At 43.4% G+C, this 13,905-nt stretch overlaps 1 protein-coding gene across 6 annotated transcripts in view; it reads right to left on the reverse strand.

The window, feature by feature from the left end:
* ryr3 (ryanodine receptor 3) overlaps positions 1 to 13,905 on the reverse strand; it is a 70,720-nt gene that overhangs the window by 30,500 nt on the left and 26,315 nt on the right. For all 6 annotated transcript variants that reach the window (XM_026998958.3, XM_081717495.1, XM_081717499.1 and 3 more), the window contains 24 exons: positions 13,499 to 13,617; positions 12,664 to 12,797; positions 12,190 to 12,431; positions 11,551 to 11,743; positions 10,786 to 11,002; positions 10,506 to 10,610; positions 9,126 to 9,229; positions 8,683 to 8,766; positions 8,417 to 8,576; positions 8,127 to 8,271; positions 7,807 to 8,012; positions 7,442 to 7,616; positions 6,987 to 7,195; positions 6,648 to 6,875; positions 6,326 to 6,486; positions 5,956 to 6,115; positions 5,371 to 5,457; positions 5,026 to 5,252; positions 3,944 to 4,766; positions 3,507 to 3,707; positions 2,671 to 2,773; positions 2,413 to 2,547; positions 867 to 1,140; positions 647 to 761 (listed from right to left, as the gene is read on the reverse strand). In XM_026998958.3, the coding sequence (XP_026854759.3) occupies positions 647 to 761; positions 867 to 1,140; positions 2,413 to 2,547; positions 2,671 to 2,773; positions 3,507 to 3,707; positions 3,944 to 4,766; positions 5,026 to 5,252; positions 5,371 to 5,457; positions 5,956 to 6,115; positions 6,326 to 6,486; positions 6,648 to 6,875; positions 6,987 to 7,195; positions 7,442 to 7,616; positions 7,807 to 8,012; positions 8,127 to 8,271; positions 8,417 to 8,576; positions 8,683 to 8,766; positions 9,126 to 9,229; positions 10,506 to 10,610; positions 10,786 to 11,002; positions 11,551 to 11,743; positions 12,190 to 12,431; positions 12,664 to 12,797; positions 13,499 to 13,617 (4,607 nt within the window). The remainder of the gene's footprint in view (positions 1 to 646; positions 762 to 866; positions 1,141 to 2,412; positions 2,548 to 2,670; positions 2,774 to 3,506; positions 3,708 to 3,943; positions 4,767 to 5,025; positions 5,253 to 5,370; positions 5,458 to 5,955; positions 6,116 to 6,325; positions 6,487 to 6,647; positions 6,876 to 6,986; positions 7,196 to 7,441; positions 7,617 to 7,806; positions 8,013 to 8,126; positions 8,272 to 8,416; positions 8,577 to 8,682; positions 8,767 to 9,125; positions 9,230 to 10,505; positions 10,611 to 10,785; positions 11,003 to 11,550; positions 11,744 to 12,189; positions 12,432 to 12,663; positions 12,798 to 13,498; positions 13,618 to 13,905) is intronic.

The raw sequence follows: 13,905 nt of genomic DNA on the forward strand, positions 1-13,905 counted from the left end.
GTCATTAAGAGTATTAAGTTGTTAGGCTTGGATAAGGTTCATAACTTTATTGCAGACAGACTTTCCTGACAGCCTGGCCTTATGATATAGGGACGCCTCATGATGAGTGGCCCACATAGTTCATTAAGATATATGCCTTACAAGAAATAAGGACCTCTATTCTTGTCATTAGTGAAGATGAATGCCCACTCTGGTAGGGCGATATGGAGATAGCCCTATTAACAAACCAGGCTTTGAAACGCTTCTTATAAAAACTGTAATAAGAGCAGGCAAATGCAGCAGTCCAAAATGTAATAATGTACTTTTATTTGATCACAAGAGGCCTGAACCTGTGCGCTTGGTGTGTTAAATATTCAGTATTCGGGTGAGGAGATAATAGGGATAATATTCTGCCAGCTGCAGCATCTTTAAGCCCAGGCAGGCCTGCTCGTCCTGGCGGGCTGACGGCAGCAGAGCTTTTCCAATAACGCTCAAACAATCTCCAGCGCATGCAGCGTCATGCTCTCTGATTATGAAAAAAGCATCTCTGAATGTCACCGCCAACCCTGAGGTAGTGTTGGTGCTTTTATGGAAACACCTGACAGACATTTCAAGCACTTCTGAAGCTTACAAAGTCCCTGGCCTCCTGATGCAGAAGTGAATGTACCTTAGACTTGTCACCCCCGAGTACGTTCACCATGACCTGCATGACGGTCTCATGCATGCCCAGAACACGCATCAGATTTGGATGCTGATAGAACACTTTGTTGTTCATGATGTCCCTGCCAGATGAAAGGTGGAAGAACAACACAGAGCACGTCCAAGTCAGTCGGTAGCAAGCAGAGCGCTTCGACCCCCCCCAATGCCCCAGTGTATCCTGTGCCTACCCCAGTCCATCGATCATGAGCTGTCCCTCCTCCTCACCCATGCGCACGCTGAGCAATGAGCGAATCTGGCCCAGTGAGGCCAGCAGGTGGATGGCATCCTGCACGGACCTGGCACTGATGGTGTAGCTCTTGCGCATGGCGCGCAGGAGCTCGCCGATGCCATCATACTGCCGGCGCAGCAGGCTGAACATGCTGCGCACCAGCTCCGGATCCTGGATGCTACACTCCTGCGCCCAGCTCACCATCGTCTGGGAGATCAGCTCCTTCAGGTTGGCTAAGGAGACAGCGCGGAGGGGACAGTGAAACTTTGCTATGCCCCATGAACTGGTCTTTGTGAGCAAAGAGGCACAGACATTGTGCTCTGATGCTTTTGGTCATGTTTATGACACATGTCTGTTTCTGTCACTGTAGGGATTTTATGGTCCAATTTTACAATGAAATGCATCTTAGTTGATTACCCAACCCATTAGTCAGTGTAAAATTATGCCATTACAAGCATGAGCATGATAATGTAGGATTTTAATGTCAGATGAATTAGTTATTCCACCAATGTCAGACCATTAGAATTCAGAGATTAATCATTTTAAAGCCAGCCTCTCTGGCATGCTTCTCGTAGAATTAAATCATAGACAGTGAATGAACTGAATATTACACAGTTTCTGTTGCACATCAATTTATATTCTAGTCTAAAATCAAATTCTAATTTAAATTGTGTTCCCTATTCTGAAATGAGCTCCCAAGCATAATGTGGCCTTTGTGCACCATACACAACATTAGATTAGCTTGTTCATTTTGTTTTGTTCCAAGCAGACCACAGGCAAACCAGACTGGCACTGCAGTGGACATGTACCACAGGAGGTGCCGATTCAGCAGGGAAGCACGTCTTTCGCTTTCCTCTGCTAAAACATTAAAATCTGCCTAATCGGCTGTTTACACACCAAAAATACCCAGCTCTGAGCAAAAGACTGCAGGGCAGGTGTGCAGTGTTCTCAAGCCTCTTATAATAGAACTGAAAACTAAAAATATTTAAGCTCTTAGAGCAGGTTTAATTTTGTGATCCATTAGAGCAAACACACTTGTTGTTGTTGGTTTTTTTTTGGGGGGGGGGGGTTGTATCTCAGACTGTAGTATTAAATACAGCTGTGGTTCAGCATGGATCAGAAGAGCTAAACAGACTCAGGTGTTCTTACTTGCACTTAGCAAAAATTACTAAGTTTTAAAATGCACCTCTGGGTACATTGTCAGATTACTGAATGTATCAGATGATGTATTTTGCAGACATTGGTTTTGTACAAGTTCTCTATTAAGAGAAATTATGGGCCATAATTTGTTTAATACATTTCCATACAAAGTTTTTCAGACTAGACAAACAGCAAAAGATTTTGCCACATTTTGCTAAATCCAAATCATCATTTCATAAATTCTGATTACTCATAATTGGCCATTAAAAACATTACAACCAAACATATATTACATGTAGATGCAGATAAAAGACAATGTAGTGAAGATTCTGTTTTTATCACTTTACTGTGGGATGTGGTCTTACTTGGAGCTGCCTGCTCTTGCTCTGATGGTTGTTCCTCAGTTTTCTGTGGACGCCCTTTGATTTTGTATAAGAGGGTGAGCAGACGACCCTTGATAGATGTATCCTGCTCCTCCTCTTCCTCCTCCATGGGAATTCCTGAATAAACACACAACTTTAGATCTGCAGCTCTCTCCATGCTGACTCTGGTGAACTCACAGGCATTAGATAACAGAACAGAATGCGTGCATGTGCATGTGTGTGACTGAGCGTGACAGTTACCACAGTGCAGTCTCAGGTCATCGTGGAAGGTGTGAAGCTCTTCTTGGATCTCCTCAGGGCAGGGGCAGTCATCCCCAGCACTGAAGTTCAGCAGCATGTTAATCTGGCAGGTAAACAGGATGCGTGAGCTCAAGAGCAGGTCAGTGATTGAGCATCTCCTATCAGGAAAAGACTGCCATCGTGGGGCTAGTGGGTGGGTAGTAAATGTGAACATTAATAATAATAATCAAAATGAATAAAGGCTTTTGGCATCAGGTTTTGTTTTTGTTCTTAATGTGAGTACAAAAACTCTGACCTTTGCTACCATTTTTTCAAACAGAAGTCTGCTGCATCTGTGCAGCAAGAGACCTCTCTGTTGCCCTGGATACGGAATGAGTGAAGGTTATTTCCGACACCAGCATAAATGTTATGTGGCTAAAATAAAAGGGATTTTGTCAGAGATTGTTTGTGACGACTCTAGCGGCTGTGAGAGGGAAAGATCCTGGTAAGGTAATGAATCTGAAAGGGTAATTAAAAGCATTTTTAATTCCCAGAAGAAGCCTTCTGGGAACAGTCAATTCTTGACACACTTTGCAAGCTGGGCTAAGCACAAATTACATAGAGAAATGGCTAGATTCATGCTAGTACCATGCCTCTCCCTATCTCTGACTCTGAAGTCAAATTAAAGTTGATTTATGTCTAGAGTAATTATTAATATTAACTATCTTCTGCCAAGCCATTTAAATTTCAAATACTCATTCAGAGCTTTTGTGAAATGTCTGATGAGAGACAAAGAGAAGCTGAGATAGTAAAACAAAGACTCCCCTAGGATATTTGGTACCAGTGAATATCTCTACCTGCTCTTGGGGAGGAGAACGGAATTCCTTAGTCTTCTTTGCTGTGACAGCGGCAGACATGTTGAGGGCTTGCATGAGTTCATTGTAGCGGAATTTCTGGTTGTACTGCAGTTTGGCCACAAAGCCATCAGAGAAGGCAACAATGGCCTCGATGCGCTGTTTCAGCTCACAGTCGCAGAAATAGTGCAGTAGTTCACACATCTGCACAACATGCAAACATCTGACAGTGAAATGACACAACTAATACAATAATTTTTCCAGAGTACTCCATTTGGGCATAAATAAAACTTAATACCAGAACTCTGTGACGTGACCAACACAGAGCATGCTGTAACATCTATAGGCTCTAGGCAGGTTCTCAGCTCAGATTCTCTAGATGACTGATTCATTTCATTGTATTCCTGGGTTCTTTTGGTTAAAGAAAGGTTGACACTTACCTGACGTTTGACAGACTCCGGCAGGCTCTTCTGCAGAAGTCCCTTGGGTGGCTGCTTTGGCTCCTTGGTCTCTTCCTCCCCTGCCTCTACAGCCTTCTCCTCATTACAGCTTGCCTCCTCTTTCTCCTTCTCCACCACCTCCTGCACCGCTGCCGGCTGCACCTCTTCCTCCTTGCCATCCCCAAACACGTTGGGCTCGATGAGGAGCAGGATGAGACGGACCTCTTCACTGCTCAACGCTCCCATGATCAGCAGCGTGTCGATCAGTTTGAGGATGGGAACAAACTGGTACTCCACGCTGCCCCCTACGGGGTCACGGATGTGGGTGCCGCCGCCCTGCACTGCCTCCGTGAGCATGCTGATGGCCTTCTCCTTGAGGATGCCCAGTGGGATCTCAGGGCTGTAGCGGAACTCCCGTTTGGTTCTGATGAAGCACTGTGGAGCGAAGTTGAGATGGGGCACGAGTGACGTGCTCAGACCCACACCCGGGAGTGAGTGACGCTTGTTGTCATCACAGAAGAGCCGGATGCCACAAGTCTCGTCTGTGATGGGGATGATGAACTCGTCCTTCATCATGAGGCGTGCCTCCTTGGCTGTCTCCAGGTGGATGCTGATAAGCATGTTATAGAAGCCCTCCCGCAGCTGCCCAGACAGGTACTGGTTGTCAATGGTGTAGAGGAGCTGTGATTGGTCAAGGTGGCTGCAGAGGGCATGGGCCACACGAGTGTTTCCCAGAGCACACAAGGCACAGTAGAGCTTGAGGGTATGGTAGTGGAATTGCCGCAGGCCTTCGTTCTCTGATAGCTCCATGATGTCTATGCACCTAGGGACCAATAGGGAAGTCTGCATTTAACAAAGAACTCTAGAAACTAAAGCTACTCAGCAGGCAGTGAAAGTGAGGTTCATTTTACAGATGACAATCACATTTTCACTAACCACTAACCCATTCCATTGACCCATTGTGTATAAGTATAAAAGTAAGCACGTTTCCACATTTAACAATGTTATAGTTTTATTACTGTGTGTCTTTATTCATGTGTGTCTTGATGAGTAAGCGTTTATGTAAGTGAGAAGTCACATGCCTGTTTTCTTCAGGAATGTGTACTGCCATCATCTGCAGCGGCTCCAAACACTGCACCACCCAGCCATGCCTCTCACTGACACGGGCAGCCTCCACTGACAGGAAGGAGTTGGGCATCCTGCTCCACAGAACAGCTGCAATGGTCTGCACATCCAGACGTGGTGGGCACTGGGGCTCTGGGTTTCTTTGCAAACTCTTGAAGATGGCTGAAGACAGGGGCATGGCGTCCTGGGGGCAGGGGGCAGGAGAGCAGAGATTCATTATTCCTAATGAAATATTGATGTACCCAGTGTGCCTCAAGTCAATTTGGGACAGGTGGGAGAAATACAAGAAAGGAAAGACCCACCTGGATCTTTGGAAATTCAAACTGAAACAGGTTGGGGCTTGTGGGCAGAACAAATACGGCAGGGAACAGTTTTGTGTTGGACTCAACCTAACAGATGACACCATCAGAGAGAAGAAGAAAAGAGTAGAAGAAGACGTTTTCAAAAGGCATCATTTGACAAGGCAATATTCTGAACATTAGTGGGGATAAATGCATTAGAGGTCTTTTCTGCAGTTGTAGTGTCACTCTGAATCTGGCTCTGGCTCAGCATCAGAAACCGGAGCCTCAAGCAAACAAAAGATCAGAGTCAGCAAAGAGCTTTATTAATGTTAAATTGGCTGACCCATTATCTGTAATGAAAAAAAGTTTTACTTGCAAGCTAGCATTAAACAACCTAATACTTAAAGTTTACAAGCTTTTAGTGGGTGAGCTAAATTTCTAGAATGAAATGGGTGCCCTTGTGTGGGAAGATCTGAAAATATCTTTTCAAATACCAAACTTTTTTCTGGATATTTGTGGTTTGTTTTAGATTTGCTCCCCTTGTTGCAGCAGCAAGGCTAGCTTGTTATTATTATATGGATAGTTCAGATTTGGGAGACAGGGCACCTGATATACAGTGGGCAGCTCCTTGCCATTGGCAGTGAATGAGACTAGGCCAGACACCAGGTCAATGTGGCAACCGATTTCCAGATCAATATTATTGCGTCCAGAAGAGCCACTGGTTATGTCTCCAACACACACCATGTAGCAATTACTCCTCCTCACACTGGACACACAGACAGGGCAGGGGGAAAAGAGCAGGGGGTAAAACATGACACTTCCCCGAGTCTGGCACTCAAAAAACCCTTAAGTTGCCATCTTTCTCCTTTCAGGAGAGGAATTTGCTAAACGTTATTGCCATCACTGCTACTTTGGCTCAGCCTGAGATAAGTCTTTAAGGACCCTTATCTTTAAAAAATACAAATGAAGAGCTGACCTCTCATGCACGCGACCCCGCTCATCCCCCAGAGTGACGGTCACTGTGCGGACTTTGCTGAGATTGAAGTTCTTGCTGTAGTAGTGGTAGTCTGGGGTGACCCAGCCCACCCACACTGAGGCAGGGTCCTGGCCTGCAAACACTCTCACTGAATGGAAATACTGAAACACATACAAGACCATGAGCCCTAATCAACATCAAGGTACATGTTGATGCCAATTGAAGGAGTAGAGATAAGTCTTAAAAACCCAACAGGGAGCAACTTCTATAGGACCTTAACAGCAATTTTGTAGCCAGTCAAACAATGTGAGATGAACTGTACCTTTGTAATGCTCCCATAATCTATCTTTCCACTGTCATCTTTCTTGGATTTTTGGTCATCAGCGATCACCTCATTGATGTTTGTGATTTTCCTGGGACCTGGATAAAACTCTACAGGCATGCTCAGGCGGCAGTAGATCATGTCGCTGTTGCTCGCCTGCGTCCCAAAGGTCTTATGGGTGACCTTCAGACACGGTGGGGTGTCCACTGTGCCATCGATCCTTGTCACCTACACAAGAACGAGAGCAGAGACATGCAGAAAGCACCCTGCATGAATTTCAATCTTCAACACAACGGAAAGAAACATGTTAAAATGCGTTCCTGCTGTGACTAAGCACACCTCAATGTGCTCGTGGTCCTCTGGCACATTGACAAACGTGGGAAGGCGTTTGCTGAACCACATGGTGACCTCTCTGTTCATGTTGACAGCAAAAGGCTCAAAGCCCTCCTGCAGGCCACACATGGTGTAGTACTTAAAGGTGCTGGCGTCTTTGCCCAAGTTCATGCGGCCAATCTGGGAAAGTCCCAGGCTGCAGACAGGGATGAATCCTGGAGGAGGCACAGGTCTGTGAGATCTGGCATGCATTAAAAAAAAACTCCTTGAAAAACTATTTGCACAGACCACTGACAAGCCTCTCTTATGAGCTTATGAGCTTCATGCTTTCAATCAAATAATAAGTTACAGTACAAAGCAACTGCTTCTTGAGTTTTGTCAGATTAGTTATATGCAATAGCTTTTATTCTTAGTAGTATTTATAAAACAGGACACTGATTGTAGTTTCCGTATAAGCTCACCATCTTCAGTCTCAAAGTCCGTGAAGCAGAGCTCTGAGCCTTTATTGGTGATGAGGATCTCCCCATTGAGAGTGAAGATCATGGATTTGTCCTCCATGTTAATCATGCACCCCACCACATCGCCTTTGTTCCAAGTCCGCCCAAAAAAGTGACTGCCCATGTGTACGCGGCGGCCCTGCAAGACAGGTTTCACAACAAAGAAGCATTACACCCATTTAAACTATGTCATTTAACAGTGCTGCTCTTTTTCACAGCCTATGAGAATGGAGGAATCTGAAACAAGGTTATGCTAGAGCATGTTGAAGAACTCTTGGCTCATGTCTATTAAGAGACCTAGAAAAAACTTGTGGATATGGGACACTTACTCTGTAACCATCAAATACGTAAGCCTGATCATCCATGCCTAGCTCCACGTTAGGTCTGCAGCCAGGCCGGGCCCAGCCCACACACATTTCCCCTCCCGTCACAGCCTCAAACTCAAAATACCACTTCCCTGACTGCACTGCGTAGGTCTTCTCCACACGGAAGAAGCGAATGTTTTCAACACTCTGCTTCTCCACCACATGGGCAGCTGTGGAAGAGGTAGTGATAGCGTAAGACTAGAAAAAATGTAATGACAGATATAAGATGATATACATGAGCTAACATGAATTCCATAGAGCATTTAGTTAGAGTCCATCCCCACCCTCTTGGTCAGGAGGGTCTATATTGTATCCATAGCCGACCAGTGTTCGGATGGCCTCCCGAAGACTGTCTCGGTTGGACTTCTTTGTGCGTTCATCTAACAAAGCATATGGCACCAGCCGAGGATTGCGCCTGCTTTTCAAATCCTTCAGGGAAAAAAGGCCAAAAAAGCAGAGTTCAGATAATGTCCAACAGAGCTCAGTGGCCTGAACTTCGAGAAGCTTTCTCAGGCCTTATCTTTTTCACTGGGACTATTTAGTAAATCTGAAGACAAGATAAATATAAATGTACCTGCTGAATACCATAGGTCCATCCTTGCTTGATGCGATCTTTGGCCCAAACGTTGTGAGCATTTTCAGCCAGTTTATCAACCAGAACCTCCTGACCAGATGTCAGTTTCACATCAGAAAGGTCTAGTGGCGAAGGTTTATAACCATTTGACATCACATAGCTATAATGCAAAAATGTCAAGATTAGTCTTCACACACATATTCTTATATATTTCTTGATGTGTTATAATGTTTTTCGAAACATTTGTGGGGTGTGTGGGGACTTACTCCTTGGGAAGTTTCAGTTTCTTCAGATCATCCTCAGCATTAACATTGACTTGTACAACATGGCATCCCAAAGATAGTAAGGTCCTGTATTACCCAAAGATGTGCTCAGAGATTTGCTTACCAGAAAGTCATAAATAACAAAGTTTGTCAGAGATATTCTAAAAATTACACAGAGTGCAGCATTTATATGTCTTAGCTGATTTACATTTCAGAAGTACAATTTAAAGACAAAAGTCTTATTTGCCATTAAAGCAGCTGTAATGCTAATTCAACGGACTCTGTGCTAAATTAATACAACAGTTAAAATTAGCTCACAGCCTTCATCTTGCCCAATCAATTCTTCCTGAGCTCCACTGAAGATACTGTATAATTATCACTGTAATCCCAGACCAAACTGTGGCCTTTAGTTCAATGTGCTCAGTAATCGTGTAGCCTGCCCTTACTTTATGGTCTCTGTTGACATCTGCAGGTTATAATTCTTTTCAGTTTCAGGCAGCTTGGAGAAGTCAACCAGGCAAGGGTGCTGTCTTTTGTTGTCATCTCGTACCTTTGAAGAAAAATGCACTTTAAAGTACACTTTTGTAGTAGTTTTAAAATATCATGTGGTGAACAATTGTATACTAACATAATGGAAAAACATGGTCAAAAACATGGATTTGGGAAGGGTCCTATCATTTGGAAAACAACTATCATTAAACTTCAGCAAGTTCTTCTAAGGAACTGTAAAAGATCTTATTGCATCAGCTAACACTGAAACATTTTCTTGTCCTCTAAATAATATGCATCTATACATTTGTGGAGCACTTCTCGATGCACTGTATTGTGAATGGTCAAAGCAAAAAAAATCAAATAAGAGAATTAAATGTTATTTAGTCCTCCTACTCAAAAGAAAATTAATATCCAAATAGAATATAACATTCTATTTGGATTCCTGCAACAAAATGGAATGCAAAGGCATTTGGTAGTGAAAAATTAAGGTAGCTCATTGAAAGTCATTATACTTGCCAAGCTTCTGCCATTTTTCATGATAGTATCCCATGTCCAGTTCAGGATAATGTCACTTTGAACAAATGAGGTCTTATTAAAAAGAAATTGATCTGTGAGCATCTGGGCCTCCAAAATATTGTTCCTAATAAATTATATGGTCTGTGGCCTCTGGAGAAATGTATGTGCTCACCCATAATAAATTTCTCCCACCTGGCTCTTGAATGCTGAGCTGCTCGTTAAGTTTGTCTCAGCAGTTGCTATGCTCCCAAGCTCAGCTGCAGTGTGTTTCAGTTATACTTAAAGCTAATCTCTCATGTGAGTAAACAAGTGTGCCTGTGTGTGTGTGTGTGTGTGTGTGTGTGTGTGTGTGTGTGTGTGTGTGTGTGTGTGTGTGTGTGTGTGTGTGTGTGTGTGTGTGTGTGTGTGTGTATGCTCACAGCATTTTCAGAGATAAAGCAACTGCATAGCACAATGGATGCAGATTACATCAATCTTTCTGGCCTAAGTTTTAAAATGAGATATATGTGCTTACCTGACGGGTGGCTATTTGCTTAGTGCTTAGTGATAGTCAAGCAAAATTTGTAACTTGTAGGCTACCATTTTTAGAGTAGGCTACCATTTTTAGAGTGACATTTTCAATTATCCTCCAATGGCTTTTTCTGGATGATCAGTTCTCATTGCAGAAGATAATAGTGTTCAGTTAATCCAATACAGATATAAAAAAGACCATTAAAAAAAAAGACCATTAATTACATGGTTTCACTACCTACATCACATTGTGACTTTAAATGGGGATCTCTGTTTCTAATATTCAGCCAGTTTGTTGTTTTTCTTACCTTGCCATAGATCCAGCCAAGCTCAATTTTGTTCATACCCCAGAGTTCATGGATGTTCTCAGCCAGCTTGTCACGCACATTGTCAAGATGTGGAGGCAGGACAATCTGTCAAATGCAAAATTGATTCTAGTTTTCAGGTTTGTTCTCAACATTACCTACAAACTGCTAAGTTACATATTCTCATTAAGAGCAGGAAAGAAAGGAAAAAGTGAGAAAGTTTAGAAGGCAGGTAGACAGAATTACAGTGCACAACACGGGTGCTCTGTCCTTAGTGTCTCACCTGGCTGGTATTGACAGGTATGGGCATGAAGGACGCCTGAGAAAGAAACTGGGTGGTCCCCAGCAGGTCCCTCACACCCTCAGCATCTCTCTTATACTCCTTCACAGGCTCCACACGCATCTTCTCTTTTGGGAGCAGGGCCTCATAACAGGGTGCATAGCCTGCTGGCGGCAGGAACTTAAAGTCTCCGTGGCGACCCCCCAACAGAAAGCGAACCCTACAGGAAGCAGAAGTAGATCGTGATTTTTTTTTTCTTCTCATTAGTTTAATTTAATCTACTACACTGCAATGAACGGGGAAATGAACATTTTCAAAAAATGTCTTAGTTACGTTGAATGAAATTCAGTAAGAAGTCACCATTCGTGATAAAAAAAAAACTCTTATAGGTTTTAGGCGTAAGAAAATATTCAGCAGTCTTTACTAACAAAGAAAATTGCCAAATCTCAGAGTTCAACTCAAACTAAAAGTTGAACTAAAAGTAGTGAAAACTGCACCTCTGAGAATTTCTGCACTTTAAAATTTCCTGTCCTCATGAGTAATTATGAATAATTAAACCTAGTCCCTGTCCTACTTATTTAAATTTCTTAAGTAGAAATATTCAAGGGCAAAGAAAAAAACCCCACAGTGGACAATCCTTTCTCCCTGGGTCACTCATGATTTCCATAATTTCTTCCAGCATCACATAAACTGTCTCTTACTGGCTATTCATCTAAAAATGTAATTATGCCAGGCATGCGAGCAGTGTGTGGCCGCAGTGCAACTCACTTGACCCCTGCCGAGAAGCTGACCACGGGGAAGAAGAAGCCGTCCGTGTTGAAGTCCTCGAACATGCCCTGGACAGGCTGCCCATTGATGCGAAAGGACATGCTGGGGGCACCGAGGTCCAGGCAGCAGCTCACCACATCATCCGGGTTCAGCAGGTGCTGGTTAATAGAGGCCACAGCTCGTGGGATTCGCCCTAGGGAATTCCAGACACGCACGGAATGACTATGTGGCTGACTGGACTATAACGCCCTGAACCGCAATGTGCTATGTGCCTGTAGTTAGAGTTTAGCTTTGAGAATGCACATAAAGAAAGAGATGGTAACAATGTGATAATCATCAGATTATCAAGGCTATGTAGTATATATCTATAAACATATAGGTTTGTATTAAATAGGTTTAGGAATAGTTTGGTGAAAAATCAGATTTTCACCAATTTGTACTGGAGCTACAAGGCTAAACAAGCAAACAAACTACTAAGTATTCTGCAAACTGCATGCTAAAACCATTGCTCACTTCACTCTAACGGCATTACATAATCTCTAATTACTGTACTATGTCTATATTAGGAACATAATTACCTTTATATTAAACGTGACATGGTTCAGAAGAAAAGCATGCTCTTCAGAGCCCTATGAGTACCTGACCAGAGATGCAGCCCATCGAAGCCATAGGAGTAGAGATCATCGCCCACTCCATTGCCTCCCCAGCCCTCACCACCTCCAGGGTAGGGGGCATAGCCTTTGGTGGTGGCCCAGCCTACACGGAGGTGCGTGGCCTCTCCAGTCATGAAGTGGTCCACTTGGTCAATCATCAGCTCAAAGTACCACTTCTTATACTGAGCCGAACCCTCACTCATGCCCAGGTAGATGTTTGGTCTCATGCTGCCAAGAGATGCAGTACTGAGGTTACCAAACAAATTGAACAGATAAAGATTAAGGTTGTTGCATGAAAATGCACTGCATATAGGGCTTCTAACTTCTAAATTGCAGCTCCTGCCCCTGGTTATAAATCTCCAGTAATAAAGCATGAAAAATCTCTTATACAACATGAGTACTCTCATACTTTTAAGATTTAAAGTATTAGTAAAGGAAAGATGTGAAAGTAATGTATTACCTCTGCACATCATTGACTAATCTTGTTTGGAGAAGCAGATCCCTCCTAGGAAGCAGGTGATCACAGATGAAGTTCTGATTGGCTCTGACTGCCACTCCATTGCAGACGCAGAGAGAACAGAGGATATCCAGAATCTACAGGGTTGCCATGGCAGGAAAACAGGTTTTAATCACAGTCCTTTAAAGCCTTATAGCCACATATAGCCAAAACACTACTGAACAAAAAGTACAGTACAGCCTATGAACTACATGACAGAGTTGAAGCTATACATTCCAGCCCAGTCATGTGAAATTATCACAGATAAGCATGATGCATATCTCCAGTAATGACTTCATGAGTATGTTTGATCCAGACTTTATAGGGTAGAGGAATTCTGTGAGTACCCCGGATCAGCAAAAACATGGTTTTGTTGTCATGGCCCTCAGGACATCCACCCCTTAACAATAAGAATATTAACTACTGGTTTGCACAGCTTCTTTGAATTCCTGTTAATTAAACTAAATCAGTTTTCTCCTTAGAATCTAAAATGTTATAATAGATTATCTCTGATAGAAGTTATTCCTTTAGTGCTAGTAGAGCCCTTGTGGTTTTAGGCAGCCTTGTATTTCAGAAAATGAAACAAGAAGCTTTTACTGATGCAGATCTCTGGAAAGTGCTACAATTTACCCACTTTACAGGCACCTCTGCAATTTCACTTCATCATCAACATTCAGCATGCCTATCCACTGTGTCTCCATGGGGGGTTAGGTGAGGGGCTGGATCTTCACAGGGATTACGTGAGGGATTACATGAGGGATTACGCTGTCTTGCGGTGGGGATATGGGCTGTGGCTGACCTTGTGGTTACGGCCATGCTTGTAGAGCAGGGAGATGATGGACTTGATGTGGTCCTTCTGGATGATATTCAGAGCCTCGGGACTCTCGGTTAGGATGCAGTGCAGTGCCTCGAGGATGCCTGTGAAGAGAACAAACAGTCACTGCTTTTCTAATTTCACATTAGGGGCTCTATTTTCGTGGACATGCAGAATTAAGACATAAGACCATGACGCAGGCACGTGTGGGCGTGGCAGAATTGTAGTTTGCTATTTTCATTACAAGTGCAGAGGCACTAATCCAGCACAGAGTGGTGAAATTACAAAAAGAAGTCAGGTTAGACTCTATATGTGATCAGCAGGTTGGGTGTGCTGCTGCAATATCCAATCAGATTAACTCCTCTCTTTCCCTTTAAAATCTGAGCTGCAAT

The sequence above is a fragment of the Electrophorus electricus genome, chromosome 7 (assembly GCF_041902795.1).
Source record: "Electrophorus electricus isolate QZ-2024a chromosome 7, ASM4190279v1, whole genome shotgun sequence".
Classification (NCBI taxonomy): Eukaryota; Metazoa; Chordata; class Actinopteri; order Gymnotiformes; family Gymnotidae; genus Electrophorus; species Electrophorus electricus.